Raw genomic sequence first — 26,054 nt, 5'->3', positions numbered from 1 at the left:
ATGTCTCAAATGCTAATTAAATATATATTTTAAAAATAATTGGATAGATAATTAAATATTTATAATTATAATTTACATTTATTAAAATTAATTTAAATATATTTATTAGAAATAAATTTCTACATATATATTTACTTTAATAATTAAAATAACAATAATATTTTCAATGTTAATGTTAAATAAAATTTTAGTAATAATTATAATATTATTGTTTTTCTTAAAATAATTATAAATATTTTTAAAATAATTAGATAGATAATTAAATATTTATAATTAATAATTAAAATAGTAGTAATAGTTTGAATATTATTTTTAATGTTAAATAAAGTTTAGTGATATTATAATATTATTGTTTTTTAAAATAATTATAATTATTTTAAAATAATTAAATAGATAATTAAATATTTATAATTATAATTTATGTTTATTAAAATTAATTTAAATATATTTATTAGAAATATATTTGAAAATATTACGGTAATCATTAAACACGATAAATTAGAATTTAATAAATATTTATCTTCATAAGAGATAAGAGGATAAAAATGTAATTTGTGGTGTGTTGATATCTTATCCCACTTAATTTGTTAAATTAATAATCAAATAATTAATAATAAAATTAGGTCTTAAACCGGATCAAAATGATTATTAATATATCTTAAAATTTTAACCAAACATTAGATAAGTGTGTGATTATTCATCTATCCTTATTTAATCACATCAACCAAACACACCTTTAGTATATCGCAATTACAAAAGCTTGCAAAGAATTATTGTGGATGAAGAAGTTCCTACATGATTAACAGTTGAAATGCAATTCATTTAGTAAAAATTCTATTTTCTACAAAGGGTCAAAAGCATAATGACGCGATATACCATTGGGTTTGCGACGTGTTGGAGTCTAAGATGCTACTGTTGGAGAAAATATATACTGATGAGAATGGTTCAAACATGATGACTAAGATGTTACCAAAAGAAAAGCTTGTAGGGTGCCGAGATGATGTTGGTATGTGCCCTCTTCCGCGTGATCGGGAGTAGGGGTGAGTATTTATTTTCGGGTATCGAGTACCCGATCAAAACCCGATCGGGTCGGATATTTTTTATAAAAATCGGGTTTGTCGGGTACCCGACATTATCTAGGTTCGGGTTCGGGTTCGGATAATTTTACCGATACCCGATCGAGTATCGGGTACCCGATTTTTTTTGTTTTTGTTTTTACTTTTTTTTATGGATCTATCCATTTATTCAATTAAAAAATACATTATTTTTTGTGGCTAGTCCTAACCCTATAAAATGACAAATGACTAATCATAAAATGATATAATGACATATTTTTTTGTGAAATGTGAAAAATACATGTGTTTGTTTAATTTACAAGCCATAATATGATATAATGACTAGCCATAACTCGATATAATGACGTGATTTTTTGTAAAATGTGAAAAATACATATATTTTTAAAAAAAAAAATTAAAAAAATGTTTTTTTTCGAGTACCCGACTGCCGGGTGCCCGAAAATATCCGAAAATTTCGGGTACCCGATCGACATGATCAGGTTGGTGTCGAGTAACCGAAATTTCTGGTACCCGAACTCGAAAACCCGACTAGCGACCACCCCTAATCGGGAGGGAGAGATTGTTGTGGGTCTCTCTCATGTTTGTGAGAGATGATGGGTTTGTAGCCGTCATAATACAAGAAACACAAAGCTAGAGAAAAGAGAATTTGTTAGAACTTATACGTATAAGTTATTCAATCTATAAACAGGGACTTCTACTACAAAAAACACGATGAAGGAAAAATATGCACGAGAGAAGGAATAAAATGATTCCATTTATATATAAAGTAAAAGTAAATTTTTTCATTAACTGGATCGGACAAGATATCTATATAATAAAATTGATTCGTGAGACAATATCGTATACGTTTTTGTAATATATATTTTATATATTATGTATATAACTTTTCATATAAATTTAATAGAGTAAGTTTCTTGTGAGACGGTCTCACGAATCTTTATATATGAGACGAGTCAATCATACCGATATTCACAATAAAAAATAAAAATTTTAGCATAAAAAATAATACTATTTTATAGATGATCCAAATAAGAGATCTGTCTCATAAAATACGACCTGTGAGATTATCTCATACAAGTTTTTGCCAGTTTAATATACATCGATCACACTTTCCGCAGAAAAGAAAATATGGGTTAACATTAATAAAAAAAAATTAAAAAGTAACAAAAAATATTACTTAAAATAGTGGAATTATTGCAGAGTAATGTATGTATTTGGTTACGTTTGAACATACAGTAGAAAAAGTCAAGCCTTGAATATATTTTATTTTTTAATAAAATAAATTCCAACCGTAAAGTCAAATAAAATTTGAGGGGACTGAAATCTATTGGGCAGGCGGAGAAAATGGTATCGCTATGCCTCATGAATGGGAAAAGTATGATCACCCATGCTATGGGCCCCATACCCAATGAAGGGTCCAGATCCACCGGGTGTACTACACCCGTTTGATCATAGACTTTCCTCAATAATAGTATTTGAGTATTGGTAAATATATATATATTTATATAAAAAATAACTATGATCATAGGATCGAATAGTTTTTTCCATCACAATCCTCCCACCTTCCATTTGTTCCACAAACAATTTATTTTCTCTCTTAAATAAAATATTGAAGACAATGTTTTTCGTGAGACGGATAGTCGAGTCAATGAAAAGTAATACACTTGATTTATAAATAATAGTTTTTAATAATTCGCGTAAAATTCTTCAAAATTTTAGTTGTATAGTATATTAAAATCCGAAAAAATAAATTCGAAAACAATTGCATGGATAAAAAAATACTATTGTATAACAAAATATTAAATATGAGTAGGAAGCAACCTTTTGCACCTCAAATTATATCAAAAATTTTCTAAAATAATTTGAATACAAAAAAAAAAAACATTATTTTAATGTTGAGTAGATCTCTTGTGAGACAGTTTCACTAATATTTATATGTGAGACGGGTCAACTTAACCGATATTCACAATAAAATGTAATACTCTTAGCATAAAAAGTAATACTTTTTCATGAATAACTTAAATAAGAGATCTGTCTCACAAAATGTGATCCGTGAGACCGTCTCACACAAGTTTTTACGTTTAATGTTTTTTTTTTCCCAACATAATAACCTAATCGATATTTAAATCGTGTACTACCCACCCCACCTATTAATTATAAAATAATAATAATACAATCCACTAATCGGAACATGCATAGCCCATACACCACCATTCCCGTTATATTTAATGAGCAACTCGCATGCATGTTTGAAATATAATAATGAGCAAACTGAGATAATTCAAGAAATTAATTTATGAAAGACCCTTGGACGCAAATATTTTTTTATTATTTGTAAAATTTTCACCTTAAATCTTAGGCATGGTATTTAATTCTTGACAGCTACGACTCCGTTGGTTGTATGTGTTCTTACTTCTTCTTTTCTCTGCTTTCATTAAGAATGGCATGTCTTTTGATTGCATTAGAAATTTGTCAATGAACAGGTCCTTCTCTCCACCAATTCTTCCACGTTCTCCATTTTTTCTTTTGATAGTGGATAATTCTTGAATTCTGCAATTTGGAGTTTGGATTTATTGGTGAAATTTTCATGGTTACAACTAGTAGGACTTTCTATCCACTTGATGATTCGCCTCTCTTGTTCTTGTTTTTGCGATTTCTTTCGACGTTTACAGGTGGGAAGATTTTGAAGTTTGAGATTCCAGGTTCGTTCCAGGGTTTCGGATGTTTTGCTGACCTGTCTCGTAGAATCTGATTGATTCGGGTTGTCTTGATTCCAGCTGAATAGTTGATTAATCTTTGATAATTCCTTTCATGGGGAGAAGGGAAGTTCTCTGTGTCACAGTAGTTTTGTGTACTATTCTGTCTTGGGTGGAAACATGTGGTGCCAGTGTTCAAAATATTGGGATATTGAATCCTGTGTTCCGTGGATCTCAAATGCATTGGATAGACAATAATGGGTTGTTTCTAGTATCCAACGATTCAAATTTCGCCTTTGGATTCATCACCACACAGGATGTCACTCGGTTTCTGGTTGCTGTGACTCACATACGTAGCGCCACCATAGTTTGGGTGGCCAATAGGGGTTCCCCAGTTCGTAATACGGATGACTTTGTGTTTGATGCTACTGGAAATGTTTACTTACAGAGCGGGAGATCCACGATTTGGTCCACTGGTACTGCTAATAAAGGAGTTTCTGGCATGGAATTGCTGGACTCTGGTAATCTGGTTTTGATCGGGAAAGATGGGAGTGTTGCTTGGCAAAGTTTTAGCTACCCCACGGATGCCCTTTTGTCGAACCAGGAGTTTCTTGAAGGAATGAAACTTGTGAGCGAACCTGGCTCCAATAATTTGACATATTCTCTTGAGATTAAAGATGGAGATATCATCCTTTCCGCAGGTTTCCAGCAGCCACAGCCATACTGGTCTATGGGAAGAGACAGCCGAAGGACCGTCAATAAAGATGGTGGTGGCGTTGCTTCCGCAATTCTCAGTGCTAATTCTTGGAAATTTTATGATGGAAACAAGGTGTTGCGATGGCAGTTCATTTTCTCCGAAGGCAACGGTGCCAATGGGACTTGGGTGGCAGTTTTAGGAGATGATGGATTCATCACTTTCACCATGCTTCAAGGTGGTTCCACGAATCCCTTGTCAGCAAAGATACCTGAAGACCGGTGCAGCAGACCGGCAGCTTGCGACCCTTACTATGTCTGTTATCCGGGCAACAGGTGCCAGTGTCCCTTATCCCTTCCCTCTTGCATGTCAGTGACTTTAGCTACATGCAACAGCGGTACAGATACTACAGGGGAACTCGTAAGTCTCGCGGATGGCATCAGTTATTTTGCTCTAAAATTTGTTCAACCATTTTCTAAAACCAGTACTTTAGATGTCTGCAAAGATTTTTGCCGTAAAAACTGTTCTTGTGGTGTCATGTTCTTCGAAACCAGCACAGGGAATTGCTTTCTTTTTGATCAGATAGGAACCATGCTCGGGTCCTCAAGTGGGACTGACTTTACTTCCTTTGTCAAAATCTCCCGTGGTAGCGGTGGAAATGGTGGAGGTGGTGGCAATAAACACTTCCCTGTTGTCATTATCATAGTAATTGTAATAGTTACGATTATTATCATATCTTGTCTTCTCTGGGCTGGATTTAGAATGTTCGGTAAGAGCAAGAAAGTCCCTGGTTCCCCAAGAGCAAGTTCGGAAGAGGATAATTTCTTGGAAAGTTTTCCAGGGATGCCCATCCGGTATAGTTACAATAATCTTCAGACCGCAACCAATGATTTCACTGTGAAACTTGGTCAAGGAGGTTTCGGATCAGTTTATCGGGGAAAGCTTCCTGATGGCACTCAAGTAGCTGTGAAAAAACTGGAAGGTATTGGGCAGGGGAAGAAAGAATTTCGAGCCTGAAGTAAGTATTATAGGCAGCATCCACCATCTCAACCTGGTGCGGCTTAAGGGCTTCTGTGCTGAAGGAACCCACCGACTTCTTGTTTACGAGTACATGGCAAATGGGTCATTAGAAAAATGGCTTTTCAAGAAAGAAAAAGAGGAACTCATATTGGACTGGGAAACAAGATACAAAATCGCAGTGGACACAGCTAAAGGCCTGGCTTATCTTCATGAAGCCTGTGATGTAAAGATAATTCACTGCGACATAAAACCAGAAAACGTGCTCCTTGATGATCACTTTATGGCCAAGGTCTCGGATTTTGGCCTGGCTAAACTAATGACAAGAGAACAGAGCCATGTTTTTACCACGTTAAGAGGCACTAGAGGGTATCTTGCACCAGAATGGATCACAAACTTCGCCATATCAGAGAAGAGCGATGTTTATAGCTATGGAATGGTATTGCTCGAATTAATCGGTGGTAGAAAAAACTACGATCCCACAGAAACCCCGGAAAAGTCCCACTTCCCATCCTATGCTTCCAAAATGATGGAAGAAGGCAAGCTGAAAGATATCATTGATGCTAAACTGAAGATAGATGAAGAGGATGAAAGGTTTGATATAGCCATAAAAGTGGCACTGTGGTGCATACAGGATGATATGCAGCTTCGCCCGCCTATGATAAGAGTAGCTCAAATGCTTGAAGGGCTGAGCACCGTGCCGTGTCCCCCAACCACTTCTCAAATGGGTTTGGGTTCCTTGAAGTCAATGAGTCATGGGGGTACTTCATCAGGGCCATCCGACTCATACAATAGCGATGCATATCATTCTGCAGTTCGCCTTTCAGGTCCAAGATAACAGCTACTTGTCACAGGCTCAATCTACACCATAAGAAGCTGTCTATATGGGGGGCTATGTCACTACTTAAGTTGGTCGAAGAACTTCCCAAACCGATAGAGAGGAGAGTACATAAAGCTGAACATGAGGATTGGTGGTAAAGCTGAGCTTATATCTTCACAGATTATACAAATATACACGATGTTGTTTGTATATAATTTTCTGGCCTTTTATGTATATCTTTTTTCACTTGTAAAATTTCTCAGATTCTGTGACTCAAGTATATTGAATTGCAGTTTATGGGGTAAGGAAACACAGGTGATTAAGACAAAAAGGCAAATGAAGAACAAGCCTTTTTGCAAGTGGGTGGCAAATTTACTTGCAACTTCACTTGTTCTACTATTTTCATTTTAGCATATATAAAAATTAAAGAAATAATTAACTTGACCCTTCTTAATTTTTTTGCGCATCATACTTTCAGCCATAAGTATATAAAAAATTATGTTGTTTCATAATCGATTTTTTTTTTAAATGATATTATTTTAAAAATATTTACTTAAAATAAATAACTTTAGTGCGTCAATAATTTATTCTCAAAAAATAATTTAGCCATGCAAGAATTTTATTGTAGACTAATAGTTTTTTATTTTACAAAAAAAAAAAAGAAAGATTTTTAGACATGTCATATCCTAATGCTTGTGTAATAGATCCATTTTGTAAGTTTATGAATAAAAATGAAAAATAAAGCATAGTAAATAAAAAATAGTGTAAAGATCACCTGTGAAAAAAAACTTGCTTTTAAAAATAAGTTATCTTCAAATTATTTTTTAAATACATAAGTGAACATAATATTAGATTTTGATATTAAAAGATTTAATTTATTTTAATATTAATTAAATTTTTGGTTAGATTTTTTAGAACGAAGATTTTATGATAACCTTTTTTTTCTCCCATTTTCTCAAATTTAGGACCAAATTAATAAGAATGAAATATAAAGAATCTTGCGGAGATAAACTCCTGTTCGAAAATGATGAAATAAGCCGACAAAAATAGGGGTGACAATTGTAAGCCTGTGGGAAAACCCGAAATAGGGTGAGTTCGAGGATTTTTCAAATTTTCGAAGTAAATCCAATACAAATATAAAAATATTACTTTTAATACCAAACTCGTCTCGAAACCCTTAATAATAATATCATTATCACTAATACGAATCATGGTTCGCTGTCGCGGTCGCGGAGATCGGAACGGATGCTACCGTTCCAGTTACAATGAAATTTCGCGGAACGGGTATTTAAAAAAAATATTATAAATATATAAAAATTTAAAATTTTTGGAAAATATTTAGAAATAAAAAAATTAAAATAAATATCATTTAAATAGAATATTTGATGTAAACAAGAAATTTAAATATTTTTAAAATTTTATTAACAATTTATTGAACACAATTTATATCGTCATTATATTTAAAATATTTTCAATCATATCAAAAATTAAATATACTATTAAAAGTTATTTGTATTTAATTAATTAAAACATTAAAATATTTTCGATTAGATATATATAAGTTCGCACAAATTTGAATCAATTTAGAGTGATGGACTAATAATAACCATCAAATCTTATATAAAGTGATGTTACAAATTATTTAACATCAATTAAAATAGAAAAATTTTATAATTAACTTAGTTTTTTTCACACTTTGTAATGAAAATTTCTCAATAGAAATAGTTGACTTGCGGTCTATTCTTTATTAGTCTTTCATTGATGGATGCAGCGGGAAGAAGACTCAAGATTCACCATCTCACATCAACCGAGTTGCTTTGCTTTCCAATGTTCCTAGAAAAATTAATGTTAATCTTATTAAATTACTCATATCATATGATAATAAAATAACAATGAGAAATGAAATATAAGTTGATGAAAACAAACATTTATATAGAAAGGTACCTGTAAATGTTATATCATCGAGACTAATACCATGAGGAATGACGTGAAGGAACAAAATCATTAGTGTATTCTTCTTTGGGATTCAGTTGAGAAAATTGATCTCCACCATATGGTTGCTGATATAAACCAGTGTTAAATTGTCCTGGTGGATATGCATTGAATAGTGGATTTGAAACTGAATGTATATGGTATAATGAGGGAGAATTTAATAATGTATCGTCATGACGATGATAGTCTCCAAATTCTTGATGTCCAAAAGAATTACTGGCCTCACTTGAAGATATAGAACCATGACCTTCATGTCTAATACCAGTGGCTGCTGGTGCTTGAGGACTATGATATCTATTTCGGCAACTATTAGAAAATCTCTCAAATTGTTTATTCCTAGAACCATGAGAATACCCAAAGTCTGGTTCATCATATCCAATGGCACCACGACCAAAATCTTGAGAGCTCCAATGGTAATTTCTCGAATCATCTCCAAACTGAAATTGATGGTGACCCCCCAAGCCCAAATTTTTTATTTCCTCTTCCACACGCATATATGAATATGAAGATCCACTAAAATGTTCATCATCTTCAGCACTCGAGAACCCTGTCAAACTTGCTAAAAAGAGACATTGTTTTTCTATCCCAGGACGATACCCATGATCAGTGTCTTGTGTTGCATAATAATTCTCTTTCCCCCGTGCCCATGACATGCCAGCATCATATTGATCATCTTGACATGCTTGATCAGCGTCTCCATGTTTTTTGCCACTTTCCCGATTGTTCCCATCACCACTATCATCATTGTCGTCACTTTCATCGTCATTGTCAGTTTCATCAATTTCATTTAATATGTTTCTTTTTTCCTTTTGATAATCTTGATGTGCCCTCATTGTTTTTGTTCTTGTTGCTCTCTTGGACATTTGATATTTCATGACCTTGATCTAACCATTCTAAGTCATCGTCTTGCAACACAGAGGGTTCATTATCTCTAGTCCATTCATTTAAAATATCTATCATCTTTGAATATGTGATCAAGATCTATAGGACTATAGTAATCATCATCTCCACTTTTTTGCATCAAATTTCTTACTCTTAACCGCATATTGTAATGGACATATATCAATTTATGCAATTTTTCAATCGTCAAGCGATTGCGAAGATTAGTATGTATTAAAGACCATGTGCTCCAATTTCTCTCACAACCAGAAGATGAACATGTTTGACTAAGAACTTTAATTGCAAGTTTTCTTAGGTGGGGAGCTACTTCACCATACTCATTCCACCATTCAGCTGAGAAATGAAACATATGATATATATTATATAACTTTAATATCTATGAAAAAACATAAAGAAATTCAAACCTGGAAGACTTTTTTTAACCGCCATTTTTGCAAGTGGAGATCCAAACTCTCCAATTTGTTCAGTAAACAATTTAATCTGTGAAACATGTTTGATAAAAACTATAGTATACTGGATATAAAATATGTTAAGCAAAACTTATAAATATCATACCTCATTAATCATTGCAGCTTGTGTATTTAAATCGGGCTCTAGTCTTTTGATTATTGTCTTCAATCCTCGTCTTACTTCATCAGTGTAAACATATGTTCCAGAATATTGGAGCATTGGATTGAGAAAATATGCTAAAAACACACAAATTAAAATTATATAACGATAACCACAACAATGGATTTATTTTTTGTAAATATAATCTAATTTTACCTGCAGCATGTAGGTGTTGGTGTAATTGATTATACCAACGATCATCAATCACATCCCAGTACAATTGCCAGTCTTTCACACTTTCTTTTATAGATAATTTAGCTCTATCCATTGCTTCATATATAATCGATAGCGTTGGCTTATTGTCTTGATCAACCAACTTCAAAACTTTGACGAGAGGTTCCATTGCTGTGCATATATCACGAGCCGACTTCCAAAATTTTGTGTCCAAAATGATCGCTGTAATCTTTTCGACATTTTTTCTTTTCTTGCTTGTATTGTTGTACTCACGCCACTCAACTGAAGTGCACAATCTCTTCAAATCTTGACAATACCGGACGAGACTTTCTAAAGAAATAAATTCAGTAGCAAAGCGAGTGATTCCAGGTCTCAACAATTCACGATCATTTGTGTAGATTTTCATTAAGTTCACGATTTTGTCACTATTGTATATAAAACTTGTTATTTGCTTTGCTTTATCAATGCACCTCTTTACCTTTGTCATCTTACCAATATCTTCAAGCATAAGATCAATGTAGTGTGCAGCATAAGGTGACCAAAACATGTGAGGTCTTTCAATCATCAATTTCTGTCCAGCAGCTTTGTTTGCACTTTCACTATCTGTAACCACATGTACAACATTTTCTTCTCCAATATCATTAATAACATTATTCAGAAGAGATAATATAAAATCGGCTGTCTTTATTTTGTTTGTGCAATCCACTGAACTATGAAATATCATGTTGCGATCGCAGTATATCATAAAATTAATGATATGATGCTTGTTGTGTGTGCTCCAACCATCACACATTATTGTACATCCATATTTTGGCCATTTGGATTTTAATGTATTCAAATATATAGTGATATCTTCGACCTCCTCTTCCAGGAAAACACCACCTATTTGACGTCCCGAAGGACCTTGTACTCCAGGTCCAACATTTGCGATGGTATTAATCATTGCTTGGTAGTATGGACCACTATCTGCTGCATGGAATGGAATTGCATTGTATATATACCATTTTGAAATAGCCTTCCCAACATCTTTGACCTTTTCAGGAGCAAACCAATTTTTTATACTCTTTCGTTTTGATGAAAACATGTAAGAATCAATCCCTTTCGATGGTAACTGAGCTCCCTCTCGTACGCTAAAGCTACGAGTCATCTGTTTTCTTAAATTGAGATTTGCACTTGGTGATGATGAACTACCACCAACATTTCCTGAAATTAAATAATATAATCTAATCAGAATTTTCTCCATTAAAATTAAGTTTTTAAAATGATACATTAATTTTGAACCATATCGGATATGCATCAACTATAAAAATAAAATATTTATTTACCTGAACCATATCGGTTTTGCATATCTTTCTCAAATGCTCTTGTTCTACGACTTTCTTTCATTGCTTTTCGCAGTGCCCTATTTTCCATATCTTCTAAAGTTTCTTCATAGGTATTATCAAATTTATCATCATCTCCACTGTCACTGCAATTATCGAGTCTATGTATGCTCTGTTGAATTGCATTAATAGCAATTTCTTTCTTTTTTTGATTAAATTTCTCTCGTTCTTAGTATCTTGAAGATGTTTCCGGAACATCAATGATATTTCTTTTGGAGCTTTAGTGCATGACTCAACATTTCCAGCAACATGACCAATATGTTGCTTTAATCTTGTAATTCCACCAGTTATAATTTTTCCACAAAGTTTGCATTGTATTGTCTTTCTATCACCTCCGATGGATTTATCAAACTCCCAACCAATATCGAGTTTTGGAGCCATTGTTCATAGGATTTACAAATATTTAATTTACCAAAGAATTTTAATATAATACGTAAACAAACCTGTGATAAAGATGATTAAGTAATTTTATAAATAATTAGTAATTCATAATACATAATTAAACAATATACTAGTATTAATTAAATTGTCGTTACTAAAGAATTTAAATATATATTAAATAATATTATTTAAAATCTTTAAATATATAGTATTTCTGTAAAATTAATTAAATTGTCAATACAACTCTAGGTTTAAAAACTAGCTCAAATAAAATTCAGTCAATAAATTTTAGTTCAATCAATCAACGAACAATAATAAATATTATGAACAAAAATAATAATGTTACCTTTTAAGATTCCTTCGTAAAATCAACAAAGAATATTATTATCTGTCAATATTAAACATTTTTATTAAAAAAATTATAAAATAGAATTATTTTAATTACAATAAAAAATTAATACCCGTGAAATTTGGATTACACAATATCTCCGGACCAGTAAAAATTAAAGCTGAAAAATAGCCGTGGAAAAATTGAAGCGACAAGAAACAATTCACGCAAATGAATCAAGTGTGCACTTTACTCATGCTGCATTCATTAGCGGAGAGGATGCAAAAGAAATGATTATAATGAATCAAGAACAATATTCACTCATGCTGCGGAAATGAGCAATTTCTGAAGGAGAGACGAACGCACTTTATAAGCGGATGGGTCACGGATTCTTGAATCCGTGAACCTTTATTTTTTTTAATTCAAACCGTCTCTATAGTAGCGATATTAGCGACAGTTTTATTAAAACCGTCGCCGATGTAACATCGGCGACGGTTAAATAAAACCGTCACTACATACATAAAACCGTCGCTAGTAGCGACGGTTCAAGACAAAATCGTCGCGAATTGCGTTCCGGTTTCGTTCTACCGTTACATCTCCGTTTTCCACCGTTATATCGTCGTTTTCGGTACACGAAACGCCGCTACAAGCCATCAACCTACCCACCCCGGAACTTTGGAACAGCAAAGACCGTTCCCGTTCCGGTCGCAACACGGCCGTTCTGGCGAACCATGATAAGAATAATGACATCTCCTAATAATTAACCAAAAAAACACTTAAATTCATAACGTTCAAATCTTATTCATGATTAAGTCTTCGTCTCTTGATAATTATGTGTTTTCATCTTTTTTGTTTATTAAAAATATGAATTACAAAAGTTTGTATTAGGAAGGATAATGAAGAAAATATTTAATTCACGTCCGGCTCAAGATGGTGATAATTCCGACTCAATCGTTACTATTTCTAGATATTTGTAGCAAAGGATGATTATTATGATGAAGATTTAATGCCCATCAAGTCGGGACGAGAATTTTCAAGTCAATTAAATAAATCCGAATATGAAAGACACCCGATTAAACAGACAATCCTCGATTTTTAAAAACTATGATTGAGACGGTATAGAGAAAACATCTCGTTCTCACCCGAACCCGACTCATTTACGACCCTGACAAAAGCAATTAGTTGTTAAAAAACACAGAATAAAATGATAATATTGTAATAAAAAAATTAAAATATTTACAATTTAAAATCTCTTCTTAGAAACAAAAACTCTTCCGAATTTTAAGACCATTTTAACAGTTCACGAGCAAAAACTGACTAGACTAGACCCACTTAAGAATTCGATCAGATCTTTTTGCTCCTTTGTTGATTCCGCGACCTTTGAATCTTTTGGTCCTTCGGAAGCTTTAAAATAAAGGTTAGTGTTTATTACTGAGTAGGGTTAAATTCCAATTTTTCCCATTGATCTGGAGGCAGAAGGAACAGATTTGAGAATGTTGTGTGCCATTAATTGGTTGTAATGCTGCATCGGGTGTAAAGTGGAAATGGGTTTTTGAATCTGTATCTTACAGTGGTAATGGTTTAATGTTAGTGGGCTGGGGAGATCTGGTGTGGAGTTTATTCCACACCTTATTCTGTATTTTTTTATGATTTTTGTCTTTTCTATGTTTGTTGCTAAAGTCTTCTTTTTGTTAGCTGGGTTTTTGGTGGGTACGAATTGGAAATGCTGAATTTTTCTTTTAGAATTCTCAACGTCAACAAAGAGTTTGTACTGTATTTTTGTTGGTGAAGATGAATTCTTGATTAAGATCCCGCTCAGTGTTTTAAGCACCTTTGGTGCTGCTATACTGCATTAACGTTTAGATCTTTACATTTGAAGATTTGCTTTTGGTAAATATTCCACTAAGCACACTACTAAGTTGCTTTTCATGTGAGGTAGAAGTTTTCTGTTCTTCATCAATCATTGTTCGGGGATTTGCAGTTATCCTCTGCGCAACTCTGTTTAAACATTGTACGCAGGAATGAGGCTTAGTTTTCCCCATATCAAAATTCGTTGGATAGCTGTTTTGTTTTATTTTCAGGACTTATGATGAGAAATATCATGTTGTCAGGTAACTGTTATGATGGATGCTGAAAATGGAAAAGAAGCGGATTATGAAAATGGTTTTCATCGGCCTGAGGTCAATGGGACGGTCAATGGCAGCTTACAACTTGACAAAGTGAGTGAGATTTTCGAGAATGTTGTGAAGTTGAACAACAATGTAACTTCAGGCTCAGAACTGAAAGAAGAACCTTCTTTGCCTTCAGAAATTCATACAAGCCTATTGAAGGTTGGAAAGCCGGATTTTATTTTCTATACAGTTATCAACCCTTTTCAAACTTCGCCGTGTAATGTGAAAATTTTCTTCTAGGAACTTGGAGTTAAAGAGCCTGGTGATTCTAAGAAATCAAGACCGCTAAAGAGTACGGGGAAGATCAAGAATGAGAAACCTTTAGGCTCCAGACATGGTGCAGCTGCTGGGCTAAGCAGGAGTAAAGATGATAAAGATGTACTGAAATCTTCCGACACTTCAAATGGTACCACTGCTAGAGGGTGTAGCCCCAGGGAGGATGTTGATCTTAAAGAAAAATCTAAATCATTCAAAAATAAACAAGAAACTGACCACTTAAAAGCTGCAGGTGACCAAAATAATTGTAAGGTAAACGGTTATATGTGTATGGAATAGACTCTGGTATCCTTTTCATACATTTGCTATTGCCTTCTTATCTGGTCTCTTAATTATTCTGTTATCTCAAATAGCAGGCTGGACATTCTGATGAAACATCGTCTCCCCCAAGTGCCATGCATTCTCAAAAACTACCGTATGTTTTCTCCATTCCAATAAAAAAATTCCTTTATTGGTGTTAACCTCCAGGATATTGTGACTGGACAAGCATCCCCAGCATGCCACTTTGGATGAAATTTTCATACCTTCTGTCTCTTTAATAATTAGTCTATGAAGTTTTCTGTTCCCTGATATTTCATTCTAAACTGTGGTTTCCTTGCTACAGTGAGGAAACAAAACTGAACGTCTTCAAAAATGGCCCTGCTGAAGCTGAAGAGGTTTCAAATTTATTGTTGTATCCTTTTAAATTTTATGCCATGACATACTCTTCCTTTGACATTAAATGTGGTCGTTTATGTATCTTCTTCCAATTAAAATTTTTGTTAATAACGACTGTACTCGGTATGACCTTAAGTACTTTATAAAAGTCCCGATGGAGACACAAAGCCCCTGAAATTGGGTACTCTTCCAACCTATGGTTTCAGTTTTAAATGCGATGAAAGGGCTGAGAAAAGAAAGGAGGTTAGCATTTTGCTACTTCTAGTACTGACTGTTGAGTTTTTCTGTAATGATATGGACCTGAGGAGTGTATTTTTTTAATTCTGTTTGAGAAGTTTTATTCAAAACTTGAGGAAAAGATCCATGCAAAGGAAGTAGAGAAGAATAATTTGCAAGCCAAAACGAAGGTAGAATTCTGATTTGGTGTCATTTTTTACAATTTACAGCAGTGAATGTGTGAATTTTGCTTTATTTCTTTTCACTTTTAAACAGGAGACACAGGAAGCTGAAATCAAAATGTGGAGGAAGAGTTTGACATTCAAAGCAACACCAATGCCTAGCTTCTATCAGGAACCTCCACCTCCAAAGGTGGAATTAAAGAAGGTAACTGGATACAGATTGTATATCATGATGCGAATCACTAATCAGTGTGTGCTGTATGTAACATTGGCTGGGAGACTTCAAATTATGATGAATAAACAGGGTATATCATGGTGAACTCTCTCTTTTACTGTTGAGCATTGCGACTGTTGATTTTGGTTGGTTCAGTGTGTGCTCCGTCGCGATATTTGAAAGTTCAGCTGTCCCTCGTAGTTGAGATACATCCTTATATTGATTAGTTTTCTAAATATTTGATGTTTGCATGTGCCTAAATTTACTATATATGTGTGGATTTGTCTATAAAGTATGAGCTTCTTCATGACACCTGATACTTGATCAACAACATGCATCGATGCAGATACCTACTACCAGAGCCAAATCTCCCAAACTTGGTCGGAAAAAGAGTCCACTTTCTGCTGATTCAGAAGAAATTGGTGTCCCCAGTGCCCGCCCTGGTAGAGTAAGCTTGGAAGAGAAGGAGACTCCATATAAACTAGCTAAAGCACCTATTATTGCCGGTATTAATAAGCCACTAAGGAAGTCCCTTCCTAAGTTACCCTCTGAGGATAACAACTTATCAGATGAAAAGAAAAAAGCTAGATCTCGTAAAAACTCCATTTCCAAAGTAACAAATGAATCACTAGTTCAGATGAACAACATGTCCGAGGAAAAGAGTGAAACTGCATCAGATGCCCAAAAACAGGAGGCAGGGACAACTGCTAAGCCAACCAAGAGCCAGACAAATGTTGATGATGAACAGTTTCTGGGTGTTGAAGAACAAACCACTTTCATTCCGGAATCCATCATGGTATGAGCATTGATTTCGGTAGCCACAAAACAGGTATCCTCTAGCAAACAGCCCTCAAGTTTAATTCCTTTTTTGCCTAACATGCTGGATATATCTGAATAATGTTTTAATCTTTTAACAGTGAAGGCATGGACGATGTCGTGGGTGGTTGGTGTCTCATTTCATACATTTCCAGCAAGGAAGTTTGGTTGTTTAATACGCTTTTCAAGCTTGCAGAGTGCAGTGAACTTGTTTTCCTAATTACATTTAGCACCTGAGTAGAGAAGTGGAAGTTTTGAGGGAATTCTGCTGTGAAATGGTCCGTGATCAAACTATTGGCTGTTTTGTATTTTAGGTTGGCAACTATTTTTGGCTTGTATTGTTTTTGTTGTTCAGATAAACCGACGGTATGCATGTTCAGATATTGTATCTGTACTAATTGCTCTTGGTTATTAATTTTGTTGTCTGATGTTTCTTTGAGTTTTTGTGAATGACCATCCAAACTTAATTGTTGCTTGCAGTTTCTCCAATGCCTTTTTGTCCCTTATTATGTGTTTGAGTCTAATTAAAGGTATTAATTACACGTAATGGCACCCCATGCTATATTCGGTACATTCTACATTAAGAAACTTGCTTCTATCCATTTCTTTCTATTCTAGCAGTATCAACAATTGCAGCATATTAACCTCTCAAGTTGTGAGGATGGGAGGAAGATACTCCGATCTCGAGCCAAGGACACGAGCTTTGGTGTCCGGGAAGAATTCAAACCCTGGAAGTGCTGTGATCTCTCCATAATTTGAGATATGAACTGGGTAACTAAGAAGATGACTAGAAAGGTCTCCGTGAAATGTTTCACTGGAGTACATGTGCCAGTTTTCGTCAGCAACTGCATTAACATTTCGCACACATTCAAGACTTTCTGGGTGAAGAAATGAGTCCGCCTCTCTCAGAAGGTGCTCACTCCACAAGGCCATTCTGAAGCCAAAAATCTGACCCCTGGCAGGCTTCTCCCTGCTGGCTAGGTGATGAGGTTGGAATGATCCCATAGCTATCTCAGTGTCTCGTCCCCCGTCCATTGATCTTTGATTGATGTTTGCAGATCCAATGATTATGTATTCATCATCAACTGTTGATGGTCTCAAAAAAAGAAACAATCATCGACTGTGTTGATCAATACATGTGGATATGCTTATTTTGTATTAAAGAAATTATGTTGGCAAAACAATGAATGTTGTGGGCAATGTGATTCGCATACCTATCATCATTTTTGCATGAACATATATCATGAAACGCCTTGACTGCTGAGCTCTGCTGTAATTTGTATCAGGATCAGGTTTCTCTGGTGGTGTGTATTCTCCTGCCGTGGTCACTTCTCTGTTTCCAAGACAAAAGAATGTCAAGTAATCCCTAAGGTCCACATTACTAATCCCCTTAGCTTGTACAGCGGTAGAGATATCAGTATACATCATCTCCATTGTCCTCCTTTGCCAATCCAAGATGGCCTGAACTGATTCACTCTCAGGAATGCCTTCCGGCCACATCGGAATCACAATGTACACTGTAAATCGCTCATTTGCCTTGATCTTACTCACTATCTTTAATGATAGCTCCTTGGGTATGAGGTGTAACGCGTTGATATCCTCAATTTTGATGTCTCTTGACTTTTTCCAATCAAATGAGCTGCCAAGAAAATACTGATTTTCAATGTATATGAAGTCGTTTGCTCGACGAATGGCGTGGATATATGCATCTTGTATGCTGCGATCTATCACGATATCCTTCCCACTTATGAGTCCTAGTTTTGATGCTTCCTCTGGTTTTTCAGGAAAACCAAAAGCTGCTCCACCATCAATTGATCTAAATATTTGGACGTTCCAGGTTTCAGGGTCTGTGGTTGTGGTGACATTTGTCGGGGAAAGGATGAACCTATCCAGCTCTTTAAGTGAATAAATGTACTGGTTCCCCACCTGTTTTATCCACCTCTGCTCGAAATTGTACAGCACATCCCAAGCCACCGGCCCTTCAAGTCGACAGTGAACATCGTGCCAGGGCTCTCTTGGACCCCCTTTTTTGATCGACGAGCCTGGAAAATTTGGCTGATGAAAATCATCATGATGAATGGAGTCCAAGGTCCTAAAAAGGGAGTGACTTCTCGTGTCATATCGCCCATCACAGAGATCTATGCCACCAACAAAACTAACTATCCTTCTCTTTTGAGACATTTCTCCTGTTGATTCACTGTCTACTACAACTGTTTTCTGGTGGTGTGTAAACAAGGTTGAAACCTGAAACCCCTGTAAAACGCTGTTCCCGTCATCAGGGTTTCTGGGGCACAACACACAACGCACATTAGTATTCTGAAAGTAATCCTTTGTTTCTTGATCATGCGTAGCCATTAAACCATCCTTCTTCAGTTCCTTGACAGAAGTCCTGTCATCCCACACAAGCATGAGAACATTAACTCCTTCATACGCTTTCTGCTTCAGCAATTCTCCAAGAGTCACGTTTCCTCCACGCTTTTGCCTATTTGGGTCCCTTATCAGAGTTATTTTTGTGTAAACCGACCACCCAGTTATGTAAATCAAGTGTTCGGCATTGCTGATAGCATCAAATATGTCTTCCCAACATCTCTGAGGTTCATAATACTTGTTGGAGCTCAGAAACTGTGTGATATTATCATCGGGAACGTGGGCATCAGGATACAGTGAAATCTTACAGCCCTCTCTCTGCCTGAAAAAAGTGTGAGATACCCCTCCGAATGTCGGTGCTCTGATTCCTTGAGACCAGTTGCTTTGTTCAGTGACGTTAAAATACTGGAGTTGTACACGGATTTTTGAACCTCCGTGTATAGGATTTCCATCCTCGTCCAATATTTGAATCCATCTATCCACCATCGTTCCAGTCATAAGTTCCTCAACAGGTAGATAAGCTCTACCAATTAGTGTTGCTCCAACAGGATTATCTTCTTTGACAGTGAAAATTACGTTGGAAACGGTATGAGCACAAAAAATGCGAAAATGCTCGTACCATCTTGGATTCGAAGGCTCGTTTTCTATCATTCTCGTCCTCCCCACCCTCGCCCTTTCTAAATCAATGGTGACATATAGTCTTGAGCCAGCCACCTATTTGAATCATATACGCGTATATAAATTTGATATCAACATGTATCTTGATTCAGAAAAATGAAATGGAGTCTCGGAAAAACCGTACCTCAGGCCGGCAAAGCACCAGTTTCTTGAACTGAGATAAGAATCTTTTGGTCGTTTTTTGTGGACTTCCGGTCTTGAAGTTGCCGCCGCACCGGAGAATATATTGATAAAAGACATTAGGAACACAGAAATATACATGTAGCAAAATACTCTGTGTGTTCAGACACAACGACCAAGAAGAGAAAACTTGTCGATGCTACAAGTTTTCACTTAATACAGGAATTAGAAACTAAAAGAAATGAGGGTCAGAGAGATATATCATATTTGCACGTTGTATTAACATCTCAATATCTCCAACATCAACAGATGAATCTAGAAAACCAAACTAATTTACGTTAGTGCAAGCGAAATATGTATACCGCGCCACATAATTGAAACCTGCAACCGCTACCATCCAATCTATCAGCCTCGTATATGGTTGCAAGAAGCATCCCATGGAGCAAACGTGGAGTCATGTTTTGATAATATTCTGTAATTAATAGTGCCAAAAACTAGGAATGTGATGCACATTATCAATTATATTAACAACAACGTTATTGTTATTTTGTTAATTACAAGAAAAAGAAGCTAGACAGACCTGCGGAGATCAAAATGGCCACCGATTCAACTTGTTCATTCAACTTAAATAAGCTAATTAATTCATATAGTCACGTACGTAGGTAGGAGAATCTAACAAATATTTACTTTAGTTTGAAGAAAGAAATATTTGTTACTTTTTGGCGATTGTTTAGTATATGCGTTGCATATTTATAATTTGAAGTTCTCTTCACAAGTAGTCGTATGGAAAGATAAAAATTATCTCCTTCAATTCGTTGATTAATGGTAGTACCTTGACTTGCAAGAAATCACTATATATATGTATGGTAAGAAAGAATGAGAATGGAAGTAATCTCGAAGATTGTTGCAAGACCCGAAGCAAAGTTGAATGACAATGGTTAGCTTGCTTGGGACTTGGGTTTTTATTTATGAGTAGTTCTCTTGTGAGATGGTCTCACGAATTTTTATCTGTGAAATTGATCAATCCTACCGATATTCACAATAAAAAGTAATATTTTTTAATCGATGACTCAAATAAAAGACCCGTCTCACAAAATACGACCCGTGAAACCGTCTCACACAAGTTTTCGCTCTTATTTATATAGTGTCGTTTCTCAATTATTTTCTATGTTATTATGCGTGGTTTTTATAATGTGAGGGACACAAAATTTGATATGATTTTTATTTGATATATTATTATAATATTATTATTACTATCATTATTATTATCGTATATATTTATTTATTTATCTATGATTTAATATTAATATTTATTTTTATTATTGTTGAATCAATTGTTAATCATATTTAATTTATTATTTTCGTTGTTTTACTCACATTTTTTTTCACTTTTAATAATTGTCCACAAGAATACCAACGTAATATCGAAAAATAATGACATAACACTGAAAAATAGTGACGTGACAACTGACAACGAACATTGCTGGTGTGACCCCAAACATTGTTGATATATCCGATGTCACATTAGAATTCTATTGATAAAAGATCAAAATAGGAAGGAAAAAAAGTTTACAAGCTATTTGATTAAAACTGTTATTTGACCGATAACAGAACCCACAATGAAAAATATATAAGTTACATGACAAAAAATATTATTTTTCTTTAATTTATTTCATTAGATTTATTTGTTTAATTTTAATAGCATGGTTCTATGTTATATTTGGAATAACATTGTCCATGTGTTCAAATACAAGTTATACAACATGTTCAATTGATCATCTGAATTCAAAATAAAAATAAGTGAAACCGACGCATGATTTTATTAATACTTTATTATGTTTCAACATATTCGATTCATCATCTAGATTACATATTATGGTATTAAGATAAGGACCCTCCATGATTAGGTACCACTGATCTTTAGCCAACAAGTGATCAAATCTTTCTAAATAGACTTCTTATCAAATGAAGCGTCGCGAAAAGTCTCTTGATTTGATGACACAGTCGCTCTCATTTTTAGGAAAGACGTTTAATCCTAGCTAATCCCCTCATCTTAATGATAATAATGATAATAATTTATTACAATAGTGGACGGGGTATATATATATATTGCTTTTAGGGTTCGAATGTTGACCTTTCCCACAACCAAAAATTTGGTGATTCGTGTATCTTGCATCCTTTTGGTGGTCCAGAAAGACAGAAGGAAAGGGAAAGACGACGGTGAGCAACACATGATTGGACGGTATGTATTAAGTGGGATTAGTTATGGACATTATAGTTCAGTAATTGCAGTGTAGGTGTGAGCTTTCAATGCTTCCACAAAATTCCTCCACCGACAAAAAAAAGGGCTCTTTATATGATTAACACCATCCCAACTCAGAACCCACAGTGATCTTAAATATAAACATGTACTGCGGATTTTGCCCCGTCTTGAACACGTAACCATCGAGTACTTCAAATGGTTGTCCCCAGCAAGTTCAGAGGCGTCCGGCAGCGCCAGTGGGGCTCTTGGGTGTCAGAGATTCGCCACCCTTTACTGTAATCTCATGATCAATATACGTACATACATTTATTTATATATATATATATATATATAAACATATATTTTTTTTGACACCCTTTACGTACCCCTTAATGTAAGTGGCTCTGTATTAATATATGTGTATGCGTACATGCAGAAAGAAGAGGATTTGGCTGGGAACTTTCGAGACGGCAGAAGCAGCAGCGCGAGCGTATGATGAAGCGGCCATCTTGTTGAGCGGGCAAAAAGCGAAGACAAATTTCCCAATACTGCAGCTCCCAAGAAACATTGACGGGAATCAAGATTCGGTTCAAGATCAGGAGCAGTACTCCCTGTCGACGCTGGGAGCTAAGCTCAGAAGAAGCTGCTGCAAGGATTCCGCCGCTCCCTCCATCACTTGTTTGAGGCTGGACGATAACGACAATTCCAAGATAGGCGTTTGGCAGAAGCAAGCAGGTCGGGGATCGCCGTCGAAATGGGTCATGAAAGTCGACCTGCTCAAGCACGGTAATGATTCAACTGCTGATCATGATCATGTGATTATGGATGAAGAGCAAAAAGTTGCAGTGCAAATGGTTGAAGAACTTCTCGACGGGAACGCTCTCTGTTAATTCCTATTCCAAATGGAGATCAAAGATTGCTGTAAATTGCTCCATTCGTATATATATTTACCCCTCTACCGAATAAACAGTAGCAGCTGATCTTCGAGATATCTGCATATTATCACAACACATACTAATATTAATTCACACACACGCGCACACAACAAAGTTATTAAAATAGATCGTAACACCAAAATTAATTACTAACCTGTCTCAAACATAATAAAATAGTATATATATATATATATAACAGTAAATTCATAGATTTTTTTTAATTTTTTTTATAATTATTGCATTTTCTATAACATAATAATAACAATAATAAATTTTTTTAATTTATGAATACAGAAAATTTTAATAAAAAATAATCATTAAAGAAAAGGTGTGCCAAATGGCTACAATTCTACGATTCTCTCACTCAAGTACACATGGGCCCGGCCCCCTTCAATAAATATTTGACTTTAAAAATAAATAGCATGTGGCCCAGACTAGACTCACTGTCATTGTCGCTCCATTTTGTTAGTTGGGTTCATCATTAATGCCCGTCTAGGCCTCCAAATTATTTATTTATTATTTTTAAAAGATCGATTTTTTTTTTTCAATAATATTATTGTATGCTTATTTATTTTTATATGATTTTCTCTTTCAGTTTTTATAAATTATAATATCTCAACGGATAACTAAAAGAGATCATATAATTTTGATATGGTGAACAATCATCATAAGCATCTATATCAACATCGTTGATTTGGGGTCATACATCTAATAGTAGACGTCATGTCGATCGGTAACTGTGGACACTTATGTCAACATTGTTGATTTGGGGTCATACATCTAATAGTGGACGTCATGTCGATCGGTACTCACATAGGTGTCCACTGTGAATACTCATCATATCATAACTCTATATATACTCATATATATATATATAAATATATTTGGTTTTAGCAATATTAAAAGACTTGTTTGAGTTGTATTGTGACATTGAAAAAAACAAATATTATATAATTACAAAAGAAACACACATTCTCTAAAAAAAATATCTTTAGAGGGTATTCGGCGGAATTTATAAGTTTTTTATAACCTGTAAGCTGTTTTTAAAAAGGTTGGGTTAACCTGATTTTTTTTTTTTAAAAAAGATCTGATTTACTTCTTTATGTCCTCCACAAATTTTGGTAAAAACTCTTAACCTAACAAATTTTTTAAAAAATCAGATTTGCTTGAACAAATTAAAAATACTATTAAATATTTAACTTTTCAACTTTTTTCCAAAGAATATCAATTTTTATAGCTTCGACAAAAACAGATTTTACAATAAATACATAACATTTTTAAGTTCTTAAAATAAGTTAATCCCTCTCAAAATTATATACCAAATTAACGCGGGAAGTTTTGTGCTGAATTTACTTTCCAAAAAGAAAAAGATCTTAATTTTTTTGGTTGGCGAAGCTAAATTTACAAGTTTTGTATTTCAATATGAGCAAGTATTTGTAAGACGATCTCACGAATCTTTAACTGTGAGATGGGTCAACCCTACCGATAATCATAATAAAAAGTAATACTCTTAGCATAAAAACTAATATTTTTTTCATGAATGATCCAAATAAGATATTTGTCACACAAAATACGATCCGTGAGACTGTCTCACACAAATTTTTCCGTTTCAATATTTGGCCATAGAGGGTCGGGGATCGACCTTCAATCTTTGCATGCATGTTGAAAATAATTTCAAGATTGTTTCAAATCGCATGACCAATCAACCCATCATCCACCAAGCCCCATCATAAATCTATTTAACGGATTCAAATCGCATCACTTCCTGTATTAATATATGCACACACAGAATGTCCATTGTTGCCGAGGCTCCAGGTTTCATCCAAGTATTCTCAGACGGCAGCGTGAAACGATTTGCCCCGGAAACTGCGGCGGCATCACTGATATCCACCGGCGGATACGAGTCCAAAGACGTCACAATCGACTCGTCGAAGCCGATAACTGCCATAATCTTTCGACCTGATGATCATGTCTCCGAAATGCCGGTCCTGGTTTATTTCCATGGCGGCGGATTCTGCATCGGGTCGACCGCATGGCTAGGATACCATGTTTTCCTTGGAAACTTAGCTGCCACTGCTAAAATCATTGTTTTGTCGGTAGACTACCGCATGGCCCCAGAAAACAAGCTCCCAACAGCTTATGAAGACTGTTATTATGCGCTTGAATGGTTAGGTACTCCAAAGGCTGATCCATGGTTGCGACACGCTGATATTTCGCGTGTTTTCCTCTGCGGCGATAGCGCTGGAGGGAACATAGCACACCATGTCACCCTAAAAGCCATCAAGAATAAAATCCATGGGGTCACGGTGAAAGGTTTGGTGCCGATCCATCCGTTTTTCGGGAGCGAAAGGAGGACCGAGCTCGAGCTGGCCGAGGGATCAGGTTCTGAGGTATCCATGAATGACATGTTCTGGAGGCTGAGCTTGCCGGAGGGAACGGACCGCGATTTCTACGGGTGCAATTTCGAGAAGGTGGAGGCTGAATGGAGTCTGTTTCCGGCGGTGTTGGTGTTTGTCTCCGGGCTCGATTTCTTGAAAGAAAGGGGAGTGATGTATGCTGAGTTCATGAAGAAAAAAGGGGTGAATGAGGTGACATTGATTGAAGCTGAGGGGGAAGTTCATGTCTTTCATGTGTGGTTTCCTGAGTCAGAGGGAACCTTTCTGCTGCAGAAGCAGATAATTGATTTCATTCGTAGCTTGTGATTATAAGAATTAGCTTATGTTTGGTTCGTTTGATGTAATAAATAAATTTTTAAAATTTACACTAACATTTACTTTTCGATTATTTGGTGATGTGACAATGAATAATATTAATGTGATATAAAACAAAATATCACATATATATAACATGGAAAAATTGTTAACTCCTTACTGCAATTAGATCAAATAGTTTAAAATTAAAAATCAATGTATTAAAATTAAATTATGAACATTTAATGAATCAAAGCCCAAAATTGAATAAGTTGATAGAGCAAAAAATTTCATCTTAATTATTTGTCGAGTAGATCTCTTGTGAGACGGTTTCACGAATCTTTACTGTGATACGGGTCAATCCTACCGATATTCACAATAAAAAATAATACTCTTAGCATAAAAAATAATATTTTTCATG

The 26,054-nt window shown here is 34.9% G+C and overlaps 6 protein-coding genes across 8 annotated transcripts; 4 read left to right on the top strand and 2 right to left on the bottom strand.

The window, feature by feature from the left end:
• The first annotated feature begins 3,387 nt into the window (after window positions 1-3,387).
• LOC142555413 (G-type lectin S-receptor-like serine/threonine-protein kinase SD2-5) lies at window positions 3,388-6,683 on the top strand. Its single transcript, XM_075666269.1, is given in 2 exon segments — window positions 3,388-5,480; window positions 5,482-6,683. Coding segments are annotated over 2 exon segments (2,433 nt in total). The 5' UTR covers window positions 3,388-3,887; the 3' UTR covers window positions 6,322-6,683.
• Window positions 6,684-9,235: 2,552 nt separating this feature from the next.
• On the bottom strand, window positions 9,236-11,741 carry LOC142504443 (uncharacterized). Its single transcript, XM_075617309.1, has 6 exons — window positions 11,598-11,741; window positions 11,304-11,472; window positions 9,961-11,181; window positions 9,751-9,881; window positions 9,600-9,675; window positions 9,236-9,528 (listed from the first exon to the last, which is right to left on the bottom strand). The coding sequence occupies exons 1-6, from the start codon at window positions 11,739-11,741 to the stop codon at window positions 9,236-9,238; spliced, it is 2,034 nt and encodes a 677-aa protein (XP_075473424.1).
• Window positions 11,742-13,328: 1,587 nt separating this feature from the next.
• Window positions 13,329-17,040, top strand: LOC142555411 (protein WVD2-like 6). Of its 3 annotated transcripts, none has more exons than XM_075666267.1 (10): window positions 13,329-13,486; window positions 14,181-14,399; window positions 14,481-14,768; window positions 14,873-14,931; window positions 15,121-15,189; window positions 15,323-15,416; window positions 15,509-15,580; window positions 15,666-15,776; window positions 16,132-16,614; window positions 16,703-17,040. In XM_075666267.1, the coding sequence occupies exons 2-9, from the start codon at window positions 14,190-14,192 to the stop codon at window positions 16,585-16,587; spliced, it is 1,359 nt and encodes a 452-aa protein (XP_075522382.1). In that variant the 5' UTR covers window positions 13,329-13,486; window positions 14,181-14,189; the 3' UTR covers window positions 16,588-16,614; window positions 16,703-17,040. The 3 variants fall into 3 exon arrangements, with proteins under 3 accessions (XP_075522382.1, XP_075522380.1, XP_075522381.1); XM_075666265.1 differs by having other exon boundaries at window positions 14,870-14,931; XM_075666266.1 differs by lacking the exon at window positions 13,329-13,486 and adding an exon at window positions 13,756-13,959 and having other exon boundaries at window positions 14,870-14,931.
• Window positions 17,041-17,189: 149 nt separating this feature from the next.
• On the bottom strand, window positions 17,190-20,249 carry LOC142555410 (phospholipase D alpha 1-like). Its single transcript, XM_075666264.1, has 4 exons — window positions 20,129-20,249; window positions 19,771-19,842; window positions 17,816-19,682; window positions 17,190-17,686 (listed from the first exon to the last, which is right to left on the bottom strand). Exons 1-4 carry the CDS (start codon window positions 20,222-20,224, stop codon window positions 17,250-17,252), a joined length of 2,472 nt encoding a protein of 823 aa, XP_075522379.1. The 5' UTR covers window positions 20,225-20,249; the 3' UTR covers window positions 17,190-17,249.
• A 1,802-nt stretch (window positions 20,250-22,051) lies between these two features.
• On the top strand, window positions 22,052-22,999 carry LOC142555412 (ethylene-responsive transcription factor WIN1-like). The gene is made up of 2 exons (XM_075666268.1): window positions 22,052-22,304; window positions 22,445-22,999. The coding sequence occupies exons 1-2, from the start codon at window positions 22,225-22,227 to the stop codon at window positions 22,896-22,898; spliced, it is 534 nt and encodes a 177-aa protein (XP_075522383.1). The 5' UTR covers window positions 22,052-22,224; the 3' UTR covers window positions 22,899-22,999.
• Window positions 23,000-24,657: 1,658 nt separating this feature from the next.
• On the top strand, window positions 24,658-25,672 carry LOC142556603 (putative carboxylesterase 17). Its single transcript, XM_075668071.1, has one exon. It carries the CDS (start codon window positions 24,734-24,736, stop codon window positions 25,643-25,645), a length of 912 nt encoding a protein of 303 aa, XP_075524186.1. The 5' UTR covers window positions 24,658-24,733; the 3' UTR covers window positions 25,646-25,672.
• Window positions 25,673-26,054: the final 382 nt, after the last annotated feature.

This window comes from Primulina tabacum, chromosome 9 (genome assembly GCF_025594145.1).
Source record: "Primulina tabacum isolate GXHZ01 chromosome 9, ASM2559414v2, whole genome shotgun sequence".
Lineage (NCBI taxonomy): Eukaryota > Viridiplantae > Streptophyta > Magnoliopsida > Lamiales > Gesneriaceae > Primulina > Primulina tabacum.
The sequence above is the reverse complement of the archived record's forward strand: the minus strand, read 5'-3'. Positions and strand labels throughout refer to the sequence as shown.